Raw genomic sequence first — 25,365 nt, forward strand, 5'->3', positions numbered from 1 at the left:
TTTTTAATGGGAATGACGGCATACATCACATAAACTAACCCAAACGTTTTTTTTTTAAAGATTTATTTATTTATTTATTTATTTACTTACTTATTTTTAAAGGAGGTACTGAGGATTGAACCCAGGACCTTGTGCATGCTAAGCATGCACTCTACCACTGAGCTAGACCCTCCCCCCAAACCCAAACATTCTTAAGGCACAAAGTGTAAAATAACCGTTTTTCTCTATCCCCCCACTCTAACGGTAACCACCAGCTTTTTATTCCCTCCAACTAGAATATTGTACGCATCCCTGAACAAGCTCATACTGTGCTATTTTTAATCATACTTTTTTAAAAAAGTCTTGAAATAACTCATTTGTATACAAAGACAGCGGCTGGCGGTGCGGGCTTAATATATCGCACAGCTGTTCATTTTGGTTTCTTTTTCGGTAGCAGCACTTCCATTCGCATCTGCCTGCCGTTTCCACCGCGGTCGGGAGGTGTAAACACACAAAATACAAAAATAGCACAAGGGATAAACAAATCTACCCCAGAGAATGTTTGGCGCAAGCCAGCCGGGCGGGCTAGCCAAGCGCCCAGTCCCCACCTGCCGCTCCGCGCGCCGAGCTCAGGCCCCGCCCACTCCGTCGAGGCGGCCAGGCCCCGCCCCGTCCCCCAATTGGCGGAGGCGGCGGGGCCTGGGCACGCGCGCGCGCACAAAAGCCCGGATGGGCCGCGGCTTCCGGCGCGCTGCATTCGCACGGTAGGGGGCGCGCATCCGGCGCGCTTCGGCCAGCTCGGCACCTTCTGGGGCCTGTGCGGCCCGGTGTGACTGAAAGGAAAATGGAGCAAGAAGCCTAGCTTGAGGGGTAGCCCTAACCCCTCTGACGGAGGTCCTGCTGCTTTTGCCGCCAGGAGCCTCTTTCTTCTCCGGACCTAGTACGTTCGAGCGCCCGAGTGGCCTGGGCCTCGCGAGTGGAATGGTCGCCGAGGCCCAGGGCGTCGGGCTTCCGCGCGCGCCGTGAAGGGAACTGGGGAGCCTCGGGGACCCACCCAGACTCCAGGGGCGGAAAATCCCGCTCAGTGACCAGCAGGTATCGTCCAGGAAGTGCGTGGGCTGTTCTAGGTTTGCTTTGTAACTTGGGTCTCCCCGCTCGCTCTCGTCCTCAGCGTCTGCCCCGCACGCGGCCTTTGTGCTTTTCGTGGTGGGGGGCGTCGGGCACGTGGGTTCGTGGAGACTTTGTTGGAAAGAAGCGAGGTGGTTGCCGCCTGGGAGAGGGCGGGGCTCCGGGCCTGCGCTCCCAGGGGGCTGGGCGTTGGGAGGGGGCTCCGCGGGCGTCCGGGGTAAAGGTCACGTGCGCTGGGGGCGCCGCGGGGCCGCGGGCAGCCTACCGGCCGGGGTTCAAAATCATGACAGGTGCTTGTTCGGTAGCTTGTAGGAACCGAGTGTTGAGTCCGGGCAAGATTGGGCTGGTTCTCTGGGCAGGTTGACTCAGCTTTTCCTGTTGGGCTGGTCAAGTTCGGACACGTTCTGAGTCTGCAGAAGAAGGAGCTAAGCCCTGACTTGTCTCTAGCTGGGGCTATTTAAACCATGCCCTTCGCCAGCTGTATCCACTTGTTAGAGATACCTCTGGTCACCGACGTATAGCACTTGCTTTATGCTGAACAAGGTAAGGACCCACTTGCTAATGAGTTTAATAAAGGCTTAATTTATCTCCTTTTGTATAATTTTTGTCTTTTTTCACAGGTGTTTCATTTCAAGTTTTTATCGTGTTTTTTTGTTTTTTCCTACTCTTAGGCAAATGTGCAATACCAACATGTCTGTGTCTACTGAGGGTGCTGTAAGCACCTCACAGATTCCACCTTCGGAACAAGAGACCCTGGTTGGTATTTTTGTCTCCAGTGTAACTTTAAAAAGAATTTATTTTATAAGGTGATCAGCTAAATTCTGTAGACCCCAATTAAAGCATGGCTCTTTAAATGAAATTGTGCGTAGCTTAAATTCTGCCACTCGGGTGTAACTGTGGAGCAAAAGTTAACTGTAAGAATTCTTACTTCCTTGGCTTTTTACCACCCTGTATTTAAAAGTCAGCTTCATTACATTTTTAAACTTGGATGCTGAAGTTTTGTTTATTATGTGACTGATTTTTTCCCCCTGTTTTGACCCGTCAGTATTTTAACTTTTTTAAATGGTTTCGGAAAGTCACGGAAATAATTCATGCTTGTTTCAAAGATTTTAGGCATTACAGAAAAAGTATAAAGTAAAAACTGAAAATTCCAGTCTTCTCTTTTGACCTTGCTTCCTTTTTAGGTATTTTCCTTTGTGCATACCTACATAAATACGCAACATGTGAATTTTAATCCATGTTGTTGCCCTTTTTGTTTTACTACAATAGAATTATACTTGAGGTATTCAGCAAATACTGTGTCAATAAATAAAATCTACAGTATTCTTTAACAACTGCATGATAATCCACATCATTAGCATACCATTTTTAAAATGCGTGCCTTTACTGATAGATTTTTGTTTCAAATTGCCTTTAGTTTTTGATGATCACTAATAGTGCTGCTTTGCACATGTATCCTAACACAAGTGAATATTTCTGTAAGAAAAACTTGATAGAAGTAAAACTCCTGGGTCCTGAACTATACAGGTTTGATTGCTTACTGATAACATGCTAAGAAGATTTTAACAGTTTTCCCCTCTGCCAAAACTGAGTATTATCACTTTATTATTTTGCCCCCTTTTTTGGTTGGGGGGGTAAATTTATATTTGCCCAGTCTCTAGTGAGGTCTCGCATCTTGTCATTCGTTAAATTATCTTTCTTCTAGGATTTCTATTTAGTCTTATTTGTATACTTTTCTTTTAGGCTTATTGTATTTTTCTCAACAGTTTGTAGTACTCTGTTTCAAGTGTATTTAATTCTTAGCATTTACAAATGTTACGGTTAACTTTATGTGGTCTTTTTCTCATTGAGAACATTTTTATAGAGTCTAATTTAACTTTTGTTGACTTTTGAATTTCATACTATGCTTTGGAAGAACTCTCCCATCCTAAGATATTCCTGTATTATCTTCTAGTGTTTTTTATTTAACATCTAGATCTTCTCTCATCTGAAATTTATCTTTTTGTTCTTAAATGTAAGATTAAGAATGGTATTGTCTTTCATAGTAGTTTTCTTATTAATGTGTGTCTTTTATGTCTTAATAAAAAGCTAATGGCTTTCCAGTGCAGAGTTTTACGTAGTTGGAAGTTAATACAGCATATATAGAATTTGAAGGGGGGGGAGTAACTTTTTGTTTTCTAGGAGAACTCATTCTTTAAATAGCCTGAAAGTAAAGTGCATATGTAAGCACATAAGGAAAAAAGTGTGAGCAGAACAATTAGTGATTCAGTACTACATTTATTGTGTATTTTAAGTTTTTCAGTTATTAAATAATATTGTTAATTAGCTGGAAGTAGGTAGTTTTTGAAAATCTAGTTTTGAGAGTTACATTCCAAACTGGGTTCAAAGTTAGACAGGGCAGGAGTGTATTAAAGGGAGATGTAGAGGCCCCAGTTTCTGTAGAGATGGCAATCTGTAAAGATACTTGAGTTTTGAAGATTTTGATAACAGCAACAGATAGGGAGACAGAGCATAAACACATTACATCCCTGCCCCCTTGCCAGTTATTTTCTCAATACAGCTTGCAAGGCCTCTTGATCAGATTCAGGCAAACTACAGCCTATGGGCCAAATTTGGCCTGCTGCCTACTTTTGTAAATGACGTTTTATTTCAGTGCAGCCAGACCCATTGGTTTACATATTTATGCTTCTGAGTCATACCATCTGGCAAGAAAAGCTTTAAAATATTTACTCTCTGGCTCTTTACACACAAAAAAAATGATCCCTGATATAGTTGGCTGACTCCCTGAATACAGATCATATGTCTTTTTTGTCATTGTTTTGTGTGTACAATATCCGGCACTGTCTGGTGCTTGGCAGAGGCTCCATAAATGTTTGTCAAGTAGATATTTGGAATGTAGACCAACTGAAAGGCAGCATCAATATTACAGTAGGAAGAAAATGCTGGCTTGCAGTTGAGGGATGTGAGCTGCAGTCTCAGATTTGCTCTTAATTATCCTTGTCAGGTTGGGTTAGTTGCAAGTTCCCCAGCCTTCAGGAACCCAATTTGTAGAAAGAGAAGACTGATAAAAGGGCCTACCTTTAAGATTTATTCTTTTCTCTCAAATTTTGTATCTTAGCTGATAGTAAGATCACTGGGATATTCCATTTACGGTTGCGTTTCTAAGGTAATAAGCAGATGATAGAAATAGCTGGAGGAAAAAGGTTAATTTTCAATGCCTTAACATGGGTAGTGTTTTTGATTGCAGCTGACAGTGCTTGAGGCTTCTGATTAGTTGCATAATTAGATGCCAGCATTTTTTTTTTCCAAACACCCTTGACAGTCTGTGGTATTTAGTTTACATAGTCTATGACATTTAGTGAAAACATTATGACTTATTTTCTGAGGTCTAACCTTGTGAGATTGTTATACATTGTATTTGCTACCTTTATTGAAATTCTTCATGAGTAAGTTTCCTGCAGGGCTTATAGTTCTGGAATAATTTGGAAGCATAATAGCAACTCTTTGTTCTTTACAGGTTAGACCAAAGCCATTGCTTTTGAAGTTGTTAAGGTCTGTTGGTGCACAGAAGGACACTTATACTATGAAAGAGGTAAGCTGTACTAAGAGTTAAGATAACTTAATGTCTTACTACTTGCATATACCATGGGGAGAAATCGGCCATATAGAGAAACTTTCAGCAATATGAAGTATTGAGGTCATATGGACTATATTTTGAAGCTGAAAATTCTATTTACATTTGAATTTCATTTCTCAGCCAGGAACTCAAAGGGAAGCTCTATAGGAGTTCTTAGCCTTTTTGTGCTGTGAACCCACTTGGTGCACTGGTAAAGTCTTAGACTGATAATTCTTTCTTAGAATCATGTTCTAAATGCATGAAATAAAATATATAATATTACAGTGGGAAAACTTACATTAAAATATAGTGAACAAAATAGTAAACAAGTTTGTGATACATGTGCTTTTTTATGAACACATTAATAAGATTCAGCAGCAGATCTAATAAATAATTTGGAAGTAGTGAGGAGTATAACTGGTATTTTGAGATGTTTAAGCATAGTATGGTAGGAAAAATGCTTGCCATTTTTATTGGTGACAGTCAGTTATCATTAATACTTGGTGATTTGTTTCCTATATTCATAATTGAAGGAAAAGCTAAATTTTAGTTAAAAGTTAGTGAAAATAAACATAGAAATTTTTTTCCATCCAAATTAATGGACCCCCTGAATTCTATCCAAGGACTTCTTGGGCATCCATGGATCCCAGGTTAAGAACTTCTGCAATAGAGATACATGAGTACAGTATACTGATCTTTCTGGGATAGAGGTGAGCTGATTCATGAACATATGTTCTGTTTAATGGACACATTTCAATGTATTGTTCCCTAGCTTTAAATCTGTGCACAGAAGCATGCTTTTCCGTGAGAGATTGGGCCATCTTGGGCAAAATTTCGATGTGAATGAAATGTGCCTCTTCCCTATCTCTCGCACTTAGTTTATGGGGCTCAGATTGCTTAAAACACTGAAGTACCTTACCTACATCAGGGTAGTGGACAGGAAGAGATTCCAGACCCTTGTCCTTTATAGCCACACTCGGAAATTTCCTTACAGGTTGTTTGGTAGGAGTCTAGGTTCTCTTCCTTCTTCCTTTTCCACTGTCTCCCATCTTTAGCCCATAGTCATGTATTCATTTAAGTCTGAAGCCTGCTTAGTCAGTTAAGTCTATAGACAGTACTTACAGAGAAGTGTCAAGGTAAATGATGTTTTTAGGACTCTTGGGTTTGACTTTATATTATTATATAATCGGTTAAGGAAACAAAAAAGTGTAAGTTTAGTAGTAGATAGGAATAAGGAGAAAGTTGATCGAGTCCATCACAAAGACGTAGAATGCTTGTGCCAAACCACGTAACAGTAATGTATATATTATCTAATACAGTGTTCAGTTGTAGGATCTTTGTTCTGTGGTATATGAGATAGTGATGAAAGCTGGTATGGGCTAGTAGAAAGAACACTATACTAGGAGTCAGAAGACCAGGTCAATTTCCTTATTTCTCATATGTTGTTAACAATTCTATGAAATGTCAGAAGAACGAGACAGTACTTATAAAAGTACATTGTAAACTGTATAACACCTTAAGTATTTAGGTGGTTATTAATAGGTTTGTGTGTAAATGTCTTAAAATATTTTGCCTACTTTGTCTTAATGGAGCACACAATATAAATTAAATGTATCTACATGATTCAGGGTCCATCAGTTTGATTATTTATTGTATAGATTATATTGATCTCTTTGAGGGCTTATTTCATTTACTGAATTCTCCCAAACTGTTATGTAGATGTAATTGGTCATCATCTTGCCTTTCTCATCTGTGATGACCTCAGAGGCAGTTGAGGTATATCGTGTCCGGGACTATTTACTGAATGACTCCAGGTCACTACTGTGTTCTAGTTGATGTTTTTGATTCTGCAACTTGTTATTGTTATTAAAAGACACATTTTAAGCTTTATGTGAGGAAATCAGAAGCAGTATCTCTGCTTCCATCAGATTAAAGGAAAAGACATAAAGTCAGCTTTTTTTTGTTTTAAAGAGTACAGAATGGTAGTCATTCTTTTTTTTTTTTAAGAATGGTTTTTATTCTAGATGGTTATCAGTGTGGTTGGTGGTGGTTTAACCCTCTTCAGATAAATGAGATATTACTGAATGTATTTGAAACTAACATTTAATTTTGTTTAGTGCTCAGAAATCATATTTCTATTTCAGGTTATATTTTATCTTGGCCAGTATATTATGACTAAACGATTATATGATGAAAAACAACAGCATATTGTGTATTGTTCAAATGACCTTCTAGGGGATTTGTTTGGAGTGCCAAGCTTCTCTGTGAAAGAGCACAGGTAAGTTCCTTCGTCTGTTGTAAAATGCCACCTGGGCAAACATTTGAGCTCACTTTCATCTCACTCCCTTCTGTCAGAGAAAAGTTGTTATAATGTCTATATATAAAAGATGCTGAAATTTTATTTCTTAGTGATATAGCATATTGCTTGAGAAACTTGAGTTCTGGAATCTTATAAATCTGGATTTGAGACTCAGTCATTTACTAGCTGTGCGACTGGGTAAATTCACTTACCCTCTCTAAACCTTAAGTTTCCTCTGAATGTGAAGTAGGAATAGTATAAGTACCTTATATGGAGGTTTAAAGAGGCATTGTGTAAAATACATAGTGTTTGATACATGGAAAGCATTTAAATATTAGCTACAGTTACTGCATATTAAAAATATTATTGTAGTCACTTTCAAAGACAATCTTTATAATAGTCTGTGGTAAAGGCTGAAATTTGAGCCCTAGTTACTTTGGAGATAATTTTCTTTGTTACATACCATTGTGGCACTTAATCAGTTGAATTTAACCCAGATAACATTTCTAGAATTATTCTACTGGGAACTGAAGAGTCTTTTTTCACTCATTCTTACTTTACATTTGGAATTCCTTGTTTCATTTGCTTTAGCACAGTTAGTCTGTTTGCAGTGTACCTTAATAAATGTGATGAATACTTTTCACATGAAACTAGATTCCACTAGTATTTAATGCTCAGTAATATAGCTAAAAGATGATTACTAGGTAGGATATTTATAACATTAAAACAACTTCGTTATTATAAGTATATATTCATTATTGAACATTAGGAAAAATCAGAAAGCTAAGAATAAGGAAAAAATGACTATGGTTTGTCATCAAAAGGTATTTTTAACTCATCATTTTTATATTTTGCACCGATGTGTTTTAACTCAGTTTGAACATACTATATTTAATTTCATCCTGCTTAATTTAACTGAGAAGTATCTTTCCATTGACAAACCATTTCTGTTTAATATTTACATTATAATTGGCCTTGGGATATAAGCTTTAATTTTATAAATTTAAGAAATAACAATATTGATGATTTTGCACCATCTGGTATTGAATCTTGATGTTTGGAGGTGTAGTTTCTGGGACTGAAAGCACAAATTTAAAATTATCTTTGATTTAAATTATGTTGAGAGATTAAACACTGGGGAAACTACTGACTAGGAGAAAGGATATGAATAGGAATATTGATTTTTGTGAGTTTAGGAGCTGTGTATCTGTCCCAAGGGTGAAAAAAATTTAGTTGGGATTGACATTTTCCTCTTAACCTTGAGAAGTAGGAATGATATCTTGTGACCAATAAACATTCTCTAAAATCACTAGTTAATAGAAAGAAATATGTACCATGACTTCAGTGAATACTGGCGTAAGTCAACTGTTTCCTTATGCTCCATGAGGGCAGGGATTTGTTTTTATTTCATTCTTTGTTTTCCCCAATTTCTAGAATAGTGACTGGTACTCAGAGCAGTATAGTCATTTAATACAGCCTATCTTTTAATAAATTTTCAGATCAAAAAAGGAAATCCATTAGATGATTAGTCCAAGTTTAATGAAAGTAAAAACTATAATCAAGCTCCTATATAGAGGGTTTTGCATAACCTAATACTTTTTTAGGCAGTTTACTGCTATGTACAGAGCTAGATAATTTCTTTTCTGTTTGAAAGCAGCCTGCCTCCTGTGTTCACACCAGTTCTCTGAGGACTTTTGGTAAAGTCTAAACAAGGCATGTTTCAGGAGATGGAGATATTTTATCTTTGAGCTAGGGAGACTTAGTGGTTGTTAATAACGGCTGTATATAATCATTGTGCAACTAATTATGGTGCTTTTTGGGGGTCTAGAAGCTTGTCAATATTTGAATGTAGTGATTTAAAATTTGGGTTGTAATGGGATAGTTTATGCTTATATACATTTGAAAGACTTGTTAAGTCTAGTTTAATACATTTTTATTTTAAAATGTGTATCTTTTTTTCTCTCACAAGGAAAATATATACAATGATCTACAGAAACTTGGTAGTAGTCAATCAGCAGGGTAAGTTAATTTTGAATGCCATCAATATATACTATAAAAATATTTTAAAGACGTTTTATGGATGTGCAATCATTTTATAATTGTGATTCTCTTCAAAAGTTGCTCTAGTTGTATATTTAATTATAGTAAGGGTGTGATAAATTTTAACAGGAGGAGATACATATGAACTAAAACAACAGAATACTAAGGTTTTTATGCAGATTTGCAGTATGTGAAGTTAAATATCCTGTTAAATCCATTTAAGTCTTGGAATATTAGGTTGGAATTTGTTTTGAAAGGTAAGTAGTTTCAAAAGCTTCTGCACAGTAAAGATATGATCAAACCTTGAAACATGTATTCAAAGGCTTTGGAAGGTAATACAGATACCTTGGTAGGACCATTTGAATGGATGGGGTCTTTGTGTTTTTTATAATAGACAAAGCTTTGTTAACTAATTTGTTCAGGTGAGTGACATTTAACTTCCCTTCCTTTTGACTTGTAGTTCTTAACTGGTTATTTTTGAGTCACATATCCCTTTGATAATCTGATAAAGGCACTAGGTTCTTACTCCAGAAGAATACACCTAAGCATGTACAGTGATAATGCTGATAACTGTTTAACAACCCACTCTCCAGGGTAAGAGCCTTGATTGGTGGTTACTGGTTTCTATGGTGTAAATACTGTCACCATGACCATTTTCATCTGCAAACATGGAATTGGGAGGAGATGTACACAGTCTGCCTGGAAGTGCTAGTAGGAGCTGGCTCCAGTACACCACAGGCTTCTTAAAGTCCATCCTTGAACTACAATTAAGAACTGTTCTCAGAAGCTTAACAAACTGACCACTTCTTTGTGCTCCTATTAATTCCGTTTTTTAATTTTATTGTTACATTGTTTTGTTACACTAACTTGACTACATATCTATTTCCTGTGTCCTGTTCAGGTTTGCATTTTGTATGACACAATACAGTATTTGAATACTTTTCCAAAGTTAGGATTTAAGACCCAGAAAAGAGTATCACCATCTTTTCCTAGAGTAGAAGTAACTATTAGGCTGGTGACTTGGCATTTTGTTTTTCAAAGCGCTTTATGAAATCAAATGAAGGCAAATAAAGTAAACTACAGTATCTGATAGTACTTTCAGTTTTCTGAAGTATTAATCCCTGATGTATTAATTCATTCATTTAAATAATGGAAAATCAATGAGCTAGTAACCTGTTGATCTCTTATGCTATTTCCATTTTGAGTTTGTTTCAGGTTTTAGTTTAATGTTAACTTCAGAACACCTATATCAGGGTTCTCGATCTTGTCACACCTAGTGCTTCCTTTTTATTATATCTGTTTTGTAACATCTCATATATCATACTGACACAATATATAACCTGTCTATGTGACGGCTTAAAAATCAGTAACTTACCTTATCCATAATATAAAGAAGAAATAAACTATTACGATAATTCATATAATTTCAAAATGTTAATGCTCAGGCCTAACTTCATTGTTAAGATGAAGATGTTTCCAAGGGAGTAGTAAAGGGTATTTGATTATAATATTTGGTGATTGTATATATCCCTTATCTGAAATTTTGACTGTTCTTTTTTTTTAACTTGAGGTACTGGAGATTGAACCCAGGACCTCATGCATATTAAGCACACACTCTACCACTCAGCTATTACCTCCCTGAAATTTTGACTTTTGAGCTCCATGTCTGTACATCCAAGTACAAATTAAACCTATCTCCCTGGAAGTTTTACCCACTTAGTTCATTATCTTTTCGTCCAAATCTATTAATCATCTGAAGTTTCTCTCTTGGTGACTGGTACTACCCATTTATCCATCCAGTGTAAAATCTTGGACTCCTCCTTGACTCATTTTTCCCTTGCCTTGTGTATTAGATACCAGGTTCTTACTGGTTTTTACCTTTTAAATTTCTCTGGAATTGATCTTTTTTCCATGTCTTAGTTTAGGCTTTAATGCTTTTCATTTGTGTTATTGCAATTACTAATACTGGTTTCCCTGCTTCTGTTCTCTTTTTCTTCTATTTTGGCAGAGTTCTCACTCCTGCTTAAAATGACTATTTAAGGGTTCCTTACTGGGATCTCATTTGGATAAAATACTTACTATGAACAATTTTCTCTCTTAGATTAAACCTTTTTAACGGTAAGCAGCTGATCAGTTCCTTAGGGAGGACTATGAAATTAGCTGGGAAGGATGCAGTGATATGTGATTGTTGGTATGAGTGCTGCTTTTTGACAGCCTTGTGCTGTTTAGCAGGATACACAGGATCTTTTATGATCCTGCTTACATTCACATAATAATGAAGTACCTGTAGTTCCCTGCAGCACGCTGGTAGTTCACTTCTGGATGCTTTTTCACACAGTGTTCCTTCCCTCAGGCTAGAATGACCTTTCCCAGTCCTACTTCCACATATTCTGCTATGAAACTTCCTGATTCCTTGTTACTCAGACCTTGCCCTGCCTTTACCATATAATCATTGCTCCATTTTCTCCATTGACTTCTCTTAACAATAATTTTTTTAGTGTGTTTATTGTATTTTGATTATTTTTATGTATCTTCTAAAGTTATCTAGCCTAAGGATATAATCAGAAATAAAAACATTTAAAGTAGAAATATTAATTGTAGCATTATTCATAGTTGGAAACATATATGATGTTAGAGAATGTCATCATTCTAGTCCAGGCCGTTGTCTTCTCTTACCTGGACCACTGCAGCAGCTTCTGATTTTTTTCTGTTTCTACTTACTTGGTCTTTCTGTCCTTTCCCACAGTACCAGAAGGGACTGTAAAAGATAAATTGAGTTATCTATTTACATCTTTAGTATCTACCACAAAATGGCAGTTGGGAGACTACACGTTCAGTTTTTGTTAAAAGGTTAAATTGTATAAGGAGTTGGTCCTGGACTAACATCTGTTTAGTAGCCCTTGCTTTCCTAGTTTGTGATTCTTTGTTTTTATTTTCTGTCAGAACCATCGGATTCAGGCACACCTGTGAGTGAAAGAAGGTGTCACCCCGAAGGTGGTAGTGATCAAAAGGTAATCTTGAACTCATTCTACCATAATGTTTCTTGAAAATTGGTAAGGTTATTTAAAACAATGAGTTTTTAGTTTCATGGTGTTATAAGTTAAGTTTTTGGGTTTTCTTTTTTCTCCGTTGAATGCTTAGGACCTTGTGCAAGAGCTACAGGAAGAGAAACCTTCATCTTCAGATTTGGTTTCCAGACCATCTACCTCATCTAGAAGGCGAACAGTTAGTGAGACAGGTATATGTGAATATTTAATTGGCACTTTCAGACAGCTTTTCAGTGTTCATTCTTTATTGAAATCAGTGCATCTAGGTTTAATGAACTTGTGCTTTTTTGGTTTGGATGAATGAATTTCTGAGTTTCTTATTTTTATATAATGTATTTGGCTTAAAAATTGCTTTCTTAGTAACACTTCTCTGGTTGACTGTAGCAGGCACACAGTTTACTGTGTCCTGCTGGATTTTATAGTTAGCCAGCTCTCTGCTACTCAAAATAATAGAGGACAAAAATACAAACTCTTTTTAGTCATTATTCTTTGTCACCTTAGCAGTTATGATTTATTAAAAACAAATATTTTATCAGTGAGTTTAACAACAGAGAAAGTAAATAGAAAACAAGATAATGAAAATAGCTGAGAGCATTTTTAACAGAAAAGAGTAGAGAAGGAGGCTATTGGCTGATGAAAATCATAATAACTAAAACTATGATTCAGGTGAAAAAAAGAGTTCAGCAGAACAGTGACATAGATAAACCTAAAGTAAGAATTTTGTACATGAAGGCAAAGGGCAGCAGGGGCAGAGGATGTCTTATTAAATACCTGGGACTAGGCCAAATGAGTTTAAAAGATAAATAAAAAAATTCCAACGTATTGAAATAGATTGACTTTAAACGTGATAGTGTTAATATCCTTGTTAAATAAAAAGTCTCCCAAAATTAATAAGAAAAATACTAAAAATCCAAATTGCCAAAAAAAGAAGGTTTTTCAGAGTAAATACAAATGACTAATAAATATGTGGAGGGGGATGTATTTTAATGATTAAGTTTTACAGATAAAAAATGCAGCAGTGTTTTTGTGGTCTTTCAAATTGGTGAAGATATGATTTTTTACTTGTGTGTGTTGGCACTGATAGACCATTGGTGTATCAGTTGATATAAATTGGTTAACCTTTATGAATTATAAAAAGCCTTGGAGTTCTTCTTACCATTATCTCAGTAACTCCATTTCTAGGAATCTAGCTTGAGAATATAATCAGAAATTAAAACATTTAATGTAGAGATATTAATTGTAGCATTATTCATTGTTGAAAACATGATGGTGGAGAATGTCATCACTCTAGTCCAGGCTGTTGTCACCTCTTACCTGGATCACTGCAGCAGCTTCTGGTTTTTCCTCTGTTTCTGCTTACTTGGTCTTTCTGTCCTTCACCACAGTACCAAAAGGTACTGTAAAAGATAAGTTGGATTGTTCACTTCCCCACTTAGCTACTTTGGTCATTTACCATTGACCTTCAAATAAAAGCCATACTTTTACCTTGGCTTACAAGGCCCTGGTCTACCTTTAATCTGGTTTTTGGCCTTTTGCCCCACCTTCATTGTGTTTCAGCTGCACTGATTGGTTCCACGAACAAGTCAAAACTCTTCCCTGCTTTAAGGCTGTTTGCAGTTTTTTTCCTGCCAGGAGTTCTTCTGCCTACCTCAGCCTTGCAAGACCAGTTTCTTATTTTTCTATTTTTGCTCAAGTATTCCTTTCTCAGAGAAGCTGTTCTTGACCACCCAGAAAAGTAGATCCCTTCTTGTTCCTTTCCTTAGCACGTTGTTTGTTTCCTTCATAGCACTCATTATAGCTTGTAAGTGATTATATTTTGGTTGCCTTGATGTTTGAATGTAAGCTTCCTCTGGTGGTATGGATGAAGGCTGACTTCATTTTTGTATACCCACTGTCTGGCCCTGTGCCTGTTGGGAAGCATGTGCTCAGATTTGCAGACTAAATGGTTCAGTGATGAAGAGCATATGAACCTGTATCGTGGACACCATATTCTTCAGTCATTAAAAGTAATGTAAAAGAACATGTAAGAAAACAACCCCAAGTTGTACATGTAGTGTGATTTAAATGTTTTTTTAAAAAGGAAATTTTTAAAATAAAAATTGGAAAATTATCACACCAAAATTTAATAGTAGTTATCTGGTAACATTGTAGATGATTTACATTAAAAATTTTTTCCCCTGTGTTTTAGAGATTTCTGTAGTGAGTAATAATTATCAGAAAAAAGCCCCAAATGTTATTTTTAATAGAGTTAAAAAATAGGGATCGACAACATGGTTTTAGGCTTCTAGCCCACATCTTTCAACCAAGATCACCTCTTCTTATAAAGAATACAAACATGATTAAAAACTTAGATCAAGAACTTGGAATCTTGCTGTGGAGATAAACACAAAATTACTTAAAGTAGAGGATCTTACATCACTTATAAACACTTTTATAGTGTTTTGGGAATTCAGAGGAAGAAGAGATGATTTCTGATCTGAAAGATCGAGAGAGGGAAATGGAGTGAGCAAAGGTGTGAGTTAGAACTGTTTCAGGCATATGGAGGCACATTTCACTTAATCTCATAACCCTGTTAGATACTTAAATATAAGACTGCAGTGTGCACCCTTGCACATATATCCTTAAATGATTATGCAGGTATTTGTGTAGAGTAGAGAAGTTGCCCATAAAATACTACACTATTTTACATTTCTACTAATAGTGTATAAAAATCTGCCAAATCTCCAAGACTATCTCTCATTTTAATTTTTGTCATTCTCATGGGTGAAAACTTGTGTTTCATTTCAACTTACATTTCCTTAATCACTAGGAGGTAAGCCATTTTTTCATGTTTATTGGTCATTTGTATTTTATAAATTGCTTTTTCATATCTTTGACTTTTTAAAGTCAAGTTTGTCTTTTGCTTGATTGGTAGGAGGACTTCGTATAAAATACTTTGTTTTAATCTGCCATTTGCCTTTTAACTTTGGTTTGTAGTATTTTATTTTGCCATGTAAACCTTAATTAACATAACCTAATCTTGTTAGTCTTTTCTTGAGGGCTTTGCAGTGTTACATCATGCTTTCCCCACCCCAGTATATTCTCTTATATAAGTAGTTGGGTGGTTTTGTTCTTTGTGTTTGGTTCTTTAATACACCTGGAATTAATTTTTATAAATAGTCTGGTATAAGGTAGGACTCTAATTTATGTTCCTGACAGATATGGTAACATTCTGACTTTGTCAGAGATGATTTCTTATTTAAAATAAAATGGATCAGTTTTACTGGTTTTGATTCTTGTTGAAAATACTGGATACTGAGGAAATGGAAACATTAAGTATACCTTGTAAGTAAATTAAATGTTTTGGGTTCTTTCCAGGGGATAAAAAGTGAAATCTTATATCCTAAAGTTTGCCTTTGACAGAAAAATCCTAGACTGGCTAATAAAAGCTCTAGATGGACTGTATTAATTGTGACTTAATTTTTTTAAGCTTATTTCTGAACTTTATTTTTTTTTAAATTGAAGTACCATCAGTTACATTGTGTCAATTTCTGGTGTACAGCACAGTGTCCCAGTCATGAATATACATACATATAGTCACTTTCATATTTTAAAAAGCTTTTAAAAATGAAGTGTTCTGCTATAACTCTCAGATCCAGTAAAAGTACTGACTTAGTGAAACAGTAATGCACTATTTTTCACTGTTTAATTTCATTGAAACAGTTTTAATACAAATAGGTACTCAAGACAGCTCAATTTCTAAATTACAGTATAGCAATTTAATTAACTTGTTTTTCTTTACATATTCAGAAGAAAATGCAGATGAATTACCTGGTGAACGACAAAGAAAGCGCCACAAATCTGATAACATTTCCCTTTCCTTTGATGAAAGCCTTGCTCTGTGTGTAATAAGGGAGATATGCTGCGAAAGAAGCAGTAGCAGTGAATCTACAGGGACTCCATCGAATCCGGTAATCTCATTTTAAACAAAACAAGACTTATTTTTAAATTCTAGTTCTGGCAGTCGTAACAAGCATTCAGATAGAATGCACACATATGGTATGTGACTGCTGCTATACACTTTATAAATTTTTCTTTCAGATAAAACTGTGTGGTTCTTCTCCACCCCTAACCACAGGGGTGGTTATCTCCAGAAGATAGTGGAGTTGCACTGGAGTGTGTTGGTGAAATTAGTACTAATATTAATAGTTATTAATGTCACTGTACATATTGGAGAATCTTTATGGGTCACTGCACCAATAGTAAATTCAAATAAATTGGAGTGTGTAGAGTAGCCTGAAAATCTAGAAGTTTTACTGTTTAAAAGATAAGGGGACAGAAATGAAAATTTAGTTGGTTAGCTGTCTTAGGATTCTAAGGCAGTTTTATCCTGACTATTTAGAGTAAAAATATCTTATTACAGCTATCAGCAAGTAAGTGAGCATAGCCTGATCCTCACATTTGCCATATGTAGATCTAGACATCAGGGAAGGTCTGTTTACTAAGGCCGTAAAATGTGGGTATATTACTGCATGGATGATGGTAGAGTATCAGTACATTTTGATAACTGATATAAAATTCCCAAGTATTAGCCCATCATTAAAGTTCTTAAGAGTTAACATTGAAGGAAGTTTTGTAAAGAAGTTTTTGCTAACAAGAATGCTTGACAAATGAATATTTTCTTGTCATTAAACATTTGTGTTTAAAATGTTACTAAAATTGGAATCATTATTTGTGATATGGCAGTGTCTCATGGCCATTATTCTGGATATTAGTGATCATTTTTATAGTTCTCTAGAAAATGTAAAGGACTGAACAAATTGTGATAGTAACCATATTCTTTTTTTCTATTTTTGTACTTACAGTATCTTTACATCTTTTTCTTCCAAAGCAGTGGTTTTTATGGATACAGATGTGCCCTCTAGAGTTAGTATTTAATAGAGCTGTTACTTGTGTAGCCCTCTAGGTGGCGTGATGAGATCCTCCAAGAGCAAGTTCTTCTTTCAGTAGTATTTGTGTATTTTCTATGCCAGGTTCCATTTGGCATTGGAGACACAGTGGTAGTCAGGGTAGATATGGTCCCTGCCTTCATTGGGAGATAGAGTAGTCAAACAGGTAATTAAGGCAGTCAGTAAATGCTATGAAAAAAATAGAAGTTCTTGAGAGCAAAGTTTATGTGTGATCTAAAAATTGAATCTAATCAAAGAAAACTTGATGTGTCAAGAACTTCATGTTTGGATAATTTTATTCCTTATAAATTGTTTAAATACAACTATTGTGCCCCATTAAACTTATAGTCTTTGTTAAGATTATTTTAGAATTGTAACTAAATGATATTAAAAGTCCTTATTCTTTCTACCTGGGACACTGCCGTGTTATCAGAGCAATGTAGAGGGTATTTCTACTTTCTTTTTGTTAGTCCTATCATGCACTCTTTTCTGAAAATCCTCTCTGTTAAAAATCTGTTGTATTTCAGGCAGAGTCCCTAGTTGTGAAAACTTTTTGGCAGGGCCAATTTTTTCCCTTCATTTTAGCTTACCTCACATAAATATATTATACTTACTACTTGATGTTGTCATTCACCAGTGAGTGAAGGGAGTTAAAGGAAAGTGCATTTGTCTCCCATCTTGTCTTTCTTTTTGGCTTAAGAAATTGGGGAACGAAGGCTATATTCTAGGCTCTATACCAGACATGATATTTCCATTTACAGATGGAAAACTAAGACTTGGGGATTTCAAATAACTTGTTTAAGATCACATAACTAATAATTGTCACAATTGGAATTTAGAAAAACCAGGGATTTTAAGATCTTTCCAGATCAAGCTTGTCTGATGCTTTTTTTTTTTAATTTTAATTTTTTAATGGGGGGAGGTAATTAGGTTTGTTTATTTAGATATGCAGTATTCAGAAGTTCCTAGGTTATTCTTTTTTGAACATTAGCTAAAACTTTTGAAAACTACTTTTAATACTGCTTTCTTCATAGTACTTCAGAATAAGGGTGGGCAGGCTTTTTCTGTAAAGGGATAGTAATTATTTTGGGCTTTGCAGGCCATACAGTCTCTGTTCCAGCTACTTATCTCTAGGCTGTAAGGCAAAAGCAGCCATAGACAACAAGTAAACAAATGGGCGTGGCTGAGTTGAGTAAAATTCTGTTTATAAAAGTAGTTCCATGGTGAGCCTCAGTTTGTTGACTCCTGCCATAGAAGATGCCTTCTGAGACTTAATTTTTATTGTGATTTTTACCCCCTTAATCTAAACATAGTACACTAGACTAGTTAATTGAAGCATCCAGTTTGTTAGGTTACTTTATTAGAGACGTTATATTCTAGCTTGACTTGTGTTTTCATTTGATTGTTCCCTTTTTAGGAATTACAACTGCAGTTTGATGAACGTTGCTTTTACTACTACTTTCCTAACATCATTGTAAAAAAGTCTTTTGACCTCAGTGGTTATAAAATAATATACTTTGTTTTTGTTTTTATAAATGTTGGAAATTTTAGAGATTATTTAATCCAAACTCTTTCACAGATGAAATAGCTGTGGTCTTTAAAGCTAAATATGTCTAAGGTTAAAAGCTACTTAATGGCAAATCTAGAATAAGAATGTATATATCTTGACTACTAGACCAATGTATTTTTTTCTAGTTTTAGCCTTCTGCTTCTGTGTATGTGGCCACCCTTAGCCACTGATGGCAAATATTATGGGACTGAAGGTCTTCTTAGGTTTTTATGCTATTATCAGAGTTTTAAAATAAGGAATCACATGAGCAAATACAGACTTTTAAAAATAAATTTAAAAAATTATATCTGAAAGCCCTTCCAAAGAAATTATTCTCAGTTAATTAAAAAATATAAATCATAATTATTGTATGTGTTGTAGCTATTAGCATTCTACCAGTCTGAAGATATAAAGATGATTAAGACATGATCTTAACTCTTGAAGTATGTATAATTCAGATTAAAAAATGCATGCAGAATTATGTTTGCATAATTTGCATGTGGAAATACATAATGCTCAGTAATGTCATAAGTAGTAAAGATAATTAAAAGTAGAAGAGCTCTTCTAGTTATAGTGTTAACAAAGGCTTTGGCAAAAAAGGGTGAGCAGAATTTTTAAACTGCTGAGTTACTCCAGTTAGAGAGGGAAAGTGTGGAAGTTGAGGTGCCAAGTTTGCTTTAGGGAACAATCTGAATCTAGCTAATTGTTTATAGTTTTGGGGGTTGGGGAGCATCTGGTTGGAGATAATATGAAAGTGTTAGTGTAGTCATACTGTATGTACCTTGAATGCCAAAGGGATTTGGCCTTTCCTTTTATGTAATGGGATTTTAAACAGACAAAATATTAGTCTAGTCATAACCCAGAAGCTTAACCTAGTGTTAGTGTGCAGGATGGAACTGAGGGATTAGGTTCACAGGGATGCATTAGAAAGCTGGGCAACAGGTAATGTATGTTAAGTCACTTTTTTTTTTCTCCTTGATTTTAGGATCTTGATGCTGGTGTAAGTGAACATTCAGGTGACTGGTTCGATCAGGATTCAGTTTCAGATCAATTCAGTGTAGAATTTGAAGTTGAGTCCCTTGATTCAGAAGATTATAGCCTTAGTGAAGAAGGACAAGAACTCTCAGATGAAGATGATGAGGTAGTTTTTTTCTCTGATTATATTCTGAAGTTGTTAAATACTTTCCTTATTCATTGATGAGTTTGAAATAATGTATTCAGATTTCACATCGCAGTGTGACTCTTGATTTGTTCAAATTAGAATATTGGTTTGTGGGCTTGAGGCTTTGTAGTTGCTTATTGTCTGATGTTAAAAATATGTCAAAGTCAGTAGGCCTTAATGAGCATTCTTATAAGAGTACTCACATTTTAAAATATTTAATTCAATTCTCTTTTACTATTAATTTATTTAAAATTTATTTTTTTTATTGTAGAGGTAATTAGGTTTGTTTATTTTCTTAATGGAGGTATTGGGGATTGAACAGGACCTTGTGCATGCTAGGCATGTACTCTGCCACTGAGCTGTAACATTCCCTCTTACTTTTTATGAAAATAAAACATGCACGCAGTTAAAGTCACATAGTACCACCAGATCTGTTTCCTGGAAGTGACCAGCTTTAACATTTCTAGCTGTTTTCACTGTGACTTAATACCTCTATTTTTATAAAACAAATGCTTGTACTGAATTTTTTCCTTTTTCATTTTAAACAGCCTATGTGTTGACTTTTTATCAGGGGTGAGGATTTTATTATCCTCTATTTCTCCCCCTTTATACGCACTCAGTCCATTTGACCCTTATCTCAGATTGCTTGTATATAATACAGTTGGACCTCCGTATCCACGGGTTCCACATCCATGGATTCAGCAAAGCCCTGATTGGAAATACGCAAATAAAAAAAATTTCCAGGAAGTTCCAAAATGCAGAACTTGAATTTGCTGTGGGCCATCAACTATTTACATAGCATTTACATTGTATTTACAACTATTTGCATAGCATTTATATTGTATTAGGTATTATAAGTAACCTAGAGATGATTTGAAGTATAGGTGAGGGTGTGCACAAGTTGTATGCAGATACTGTGCCATTTTACTGAGGGACTTGAGCATCTGCAGATACTGGTATCCTTGGGAGTCTTGGAACCAGCCTTCCCACAGATACAGAGGGACGACCGTAGTATACATGTTGTTTGTTTAGGACTGACCCCTAAGAAGCCTTACTGGCTGAAGAAAAAAGGTGATGAATTGATGCTAATGTTTTTTGTTGTTGTTTTTGTTTTTCTTTTCTTTTCTTTTCTTTTCTTTTCTTTTCTTTTCTTTTCTTTTCTTTTCTTTTCTTTTCTTTTCTTTTCTTTTCTTTTCTTTTCTTTTCTTTTTTTTTTTTCTTTCTTTCTTTTTTTTTTTTTTTTTTTTAGGTGTATCGAGTTACTGTGTATCAGGCAGGGGAGAGTGATACAGATTCATTTGAAGAAGATCCTGAAATTTCCTTAGCTGTAAGTATGCATTTACTTTTTTGAGGAATCAAAAAGTAATACTGAGGTCAAGATTAGAAAAATATGTCTAGTCTACTTCCTGACATGAGATAATTTTTATAAAGTTAAAAATGTTTTAAAGTTTTAATGATTTAGAGTATTTTTGTTCTTTTATTGGGTAGGGAATCTGTTGATACTTTTTAGGTTTTTTGTGCTGAAATTTGAACTTTTGAAGAACTTTATTATGGAAAGTATGTACAGCAGAGAATAGTATAATATATGTCCTTTGTGCTTAACACCTAGCTCTAACAGTTAACCAACATTTTGCCACTCTTATCAAATATAAATATTTTTCATATTGATTTGTATTAGAGAATGTGGTAGGATTTGCTCTTAAATCAGGACTTAAACATTAACATTTCATGCTTCACAGGGTTCCTGAGATACTGTTTTTTTTAAGCTAAATATTACTGCTTTAATTTTTGTTCTTAATATTGCCTTTTATTATATTTGAATAGGAAACCTCATTTTTCTCTTTTCTGAGACAGAAATAACAATTATCCAAATAACAATTATCCAAATTATAAAATTTTAAGAAAATATTTTGCTATATTAGAAAACAACTAACTAGTTGATTCATTTGAAATCAGGTTGAGTGAAATATTTTAAACGTAGGTCTTGAAATTTATTACTTTCCTCCCATATTACAAGATCTTTGTCTTTGGTTTTTATCAGTGGAGACCTACTTTTCCAGCTTGAAAGAACCAATGTGGGAGAATGAATAGTCTCCACCCTTATTGCTAATGTGTTATATCATTTGTCAGGCAACTTAAAAATGGTTACATTATTCATGGCAAGATAAGAAGGACCTCTTAGGCAAGTTTACCCGTACAATATCCTCAGGCAAGGACCATGCTTCTTTTAAGGAAGAAAGATGTGTTCAGTAAAGAGGCTGGGGATGTGGGGGGGTTTGTTATCCAAATTGCATAGTGGGTGGAAAGGTTTGGGAAATAAGTTGGGATAAGGATGAAGCAATGAGCAGTTACAGAGGTGAGAGCACAGAAAAGGATAGAGAAGTAAGGTGCATATATTTTGAATAGTGACAGGGATGGCAGAGTTTAGCTGGAAGTGATTTGCTGAGAAGAATGTTATAGCATTTCCTTTGTGGATGAAGTTAGGGAACACCCAGTTGAGCCCTGGTTTTAGAGCCCTTCTAAGGGAGTCTTAATCAATGGCAGATTGTATGGTTGTTTTGTCTAGTGATTTGGTGGACTGTGGGCACGGTATCAGAGTGGGTCCCTGATACTTGAACAGAATGGAGTGGGTCCAGGCCTCATTACAGAGAAGGATCTGATAGCAGTTGCTTCAACTAAATGAACTGACTGTGTCTTTGTCCCTGAACAGGAAACTTTATAGGTATTTGGTTAAGGTTATGGTGAATACATTTTTTGTTCTAGAATTCTTCAGCATGGTTTGGCTGGGAAAAAAAGTATAATCTCATGCTTGAGGAAAGACTGTTAAATGTTGAGTGTTTTATAAAAAATGAAATGCTGAAAATTGAGCTGTATAACACATTTTACCTTAGACATATTGAACAAGTTGCTAGCATTGGTATGACTAGTCATTGAAGGGTTACAGAAACTAACTGTCTTGTTTCATTGAAGGACTATTGGAAGTGTACTTCCTGCAGTGAAATGAATCCTCCCCTTCCACCTCATTGCAACAGATGTTGGGCCCTTCGTGAAAATTGGCTTCCTGAAGATAAAGGGAAAGATAAAGAGAAAATGCCTGAGAAAGCCAAACAGGAAAACTCAACACAAGTAGAAAAGGGCTTTGATGTCCCTGACTGTAAGAAATCTACAGTGAATGATTCCAGAGAATCATGTGTTGAGGAAAATGAAGATAAGATCACACAAGCCTCCCTGTCCCAAGAAAGTGAGGACTATTCTCAGCCGTCAACTTCTAATAGCATTATCTATAGTAGCCAAGAAGATGTCAAGGAGTTTGAGAGGGAAGAAACACAAGACAAAGAAGAAAGTGTGGAATCTAGTTTTCCCCTTAATGCCATTGAACCATGTGTGATTTGCCAAGGTCGACCTAAAAATGGTTGCATCGTCCATGGCAAGACAGGACATCTTATGGCTTGCTTTACATGCGCAAAGAAGCTAAAGAAAAGGAATAAGCCCTGCCCAGTATGTAGACAACCAATTCAAATGATTGTGCTAACTTATTTCCCCTAGTTGAACTATCTATAAAAGTAGAATTATATATTTCTAACTGTATAACCCTAAAAATTTAGACAACATGAAATTTATTCTTATTTTTTTACCTGTAGCAAAACAAGAAAATAATAGGCATGTAGATTTCATTATAGTGTAATTTACCTACTATACGAGAGAGAAAGGTGAATATTCCTTTTATGAAAATGTCCCTTCTGTTAATATTTTATATTTTGATTTTAATATAGTTTGAATTGGGTATACAGTTCATCCTTTACCCCTCTACCCTTCATACTTTAAATAATTTCCACTTACACCTATCTCTTACCATACCAAAGAGACTGGAGGATGAGAAGCACATTTTTACTAATAGCACCAAACATAAGTATCTATCTTTATGTAGAAAGATTATCTTAAGAGGCTCTGAAAGACCAGAGAAACTAAGGTTTGGAAGTTCTTAAGAGTATTTAAATTTTAAGTATTAACTCTTTCACACAGACTTCCTCCTTACATGAAAGATCCTAAATAAGTTACTTTTAAATGTCCTACTTACATATGTTCTAAAAGATCAGAATAGGAATTTAGAGATCAGTGAAGTCACAAAGGCTAATTCAGAAGTGTAACTAACAGAAGTACTATTTTTTTGCTAGCTGGAAATGTCATAAATACTCTTAATTGTCCAAAAATTACACAGCACTTGCCTTTAAGAGTGGTGATGTCAGAACATAAAATTCTAAAATAATTCTCAAACTGCATAGATTAGCATCTTGATTTATATTAAATCTTCAACAGAATAGTGAGAATGACAATTTTGATGTAAGGTCTGTGTTTTTCTCCCATGTATGACAGTTGCACCTACTCCAATGAAGATAATAAAATCAACTGAACTGTAAGTTTAGAAGTGAGGGATAATTACGTACAGCAAGTTTGTGTGCCAGTTACAGAACGTATTAAACTTTAAAAACAAATAGCACACATACACATATGACTTACCATGTATAGATAAGTAAGTAATGGCTGAAGGGATCAGTACCTTAGCCAGAGTGGTCCTCAAATACAGCAAAGCTTTATTAATTTGGGATTTATAATACTTGAACTAGAACTAAGTAGAATTGATCCTCTCTGAAGAGAAATAAAATGAGATTCTAAACACTACGGTCAACCCTTCATATCTCTTAGTTCTGCATCCATGCATTCAGCCAACCATGGTTTGGAAGTATTTTTTTGAAAAAAGGAATTTCAGAAAGTTCCAAAAAGAAAACTCGGATTTGCTGTGCACCGGCAACTATTTATGTGGCATTTGCATTGTATAAGGTATTACAAGAAATCTAGAGATTAAAGTATATGAGAGGGTGTGCATAGGTTGTATGCAAATACTAGTACCATTTTATACAAGGGCCTTGAATATCCACAGATTTTGGTATCCTGGGGGTCGGGGGACATCCTGAAACCAATCTCCCATGGATACTAAGGGACAGCTACATTTACATTATAGTATGCAGTGATTATGCTATTTACAGAACATTGAAATTGGTGCAAATAGTCTCATCCATCTAGGCATTACTAATGTATTCTTGCTTGTCTAAATTTTTAGGTGTAGCTTATTTATTGATTTACAAATAAAAGATCTATTCAATGTTTAAGAATTGTTTCAAAATGTGATTATTATTGGATCTCATGAACAATTTTCCCATAATAATTTTTTTCTTCCAGCTTTATTGAGATAGAAGCAATATGCAGCAAGCACTGTAAGTTTAAAGCGTACAGCATGATTTGACTTAAATTTAGTGAATATCCGTTATCTCATAGATAAAAAATTAAAGACAGAAAAAAATGTTCTTTGTGATGAGAACTCTGAGAATTTACTCTTAACAACCTTCATACATTACATACAGCAATGTTAATTATATGTATCATGTTGTATATTACATCTATCATACTTGTTAGTCTTAACTGGAAGTTTGTACCTTTTGACTGCCTTCGTCCAATTCCGCCCCCCCCCAATTCCCCACCTTTGGTAACCACAAATCTGATCTCTTTTTCTATGAGTTTGTTTTGTTTTTGTTTTTTGAAGTATAATTGACTTAAAATA

At 35.3% G+C, this 25,365-nt stretch overlaps 1 protein-coding gene across 3 annotated transcripts; it reads left to right on the forward strand.

The window, feature by feature from the left end:
- The first annotated feature begins 719 nt into the window (after positions 1-719).
- On the forward strand, positions 720-25,365 carry MDM2 (MDM2 proto-oncogene). Of its 3 annotated transcripts, none has more exons than XM_010970486.3 (12): positions 720-1,074; positions 1,413-1,650; positions 1,779-1,863; positions 4,625-4,699; positions 6,868-7,001; positions 8,992-9,041; positions 12,006-12,073; positions 12,204-12,300; positions 15,899-16,059; positions 19,572-19,727; positions 20,998-21,075; positions 22,719-25,365. In XM_010970486.3, exons 3-12 carry the CDS (start codon positions 1,783-1,785, stop codon positions 23,292-23,294), a joined length of 1,476 nt encoding a protein of 491 aa, XP_010968788.1. In that variant the 5' UTR covers positions 720-1,074; positions 1,413-1,650; positions 1,779-1,782; the 3' UTR covers positions 23,295-25,365. The 3 variants fall into 3 exon arrangements, with proteins under 3 accessions (XP_010968788.1, XP_010968789.1, XP_010968791.1); XM_010970487.3 differs by having other exon boundaries at positions 1,467-1,650; XM_010970489.3 differs by lacking the exon at positions 1,413-1,650.

Source organism: Camelus bactrianus, chromosome 12 (assembly GCF_048773025.1).
Source record: "Camelus bactrianus isolate YW-2024 breed Bactrian camel chromosome 12, ASM4877302v1, whole genome shotgun sequence".
Classification (NCBI taxonomy): Eukaryota; Metazoa; Chordata; class Mammalia; order Artiodactyla; family Camelidae; genus Camelus; species Camelus bactrianus.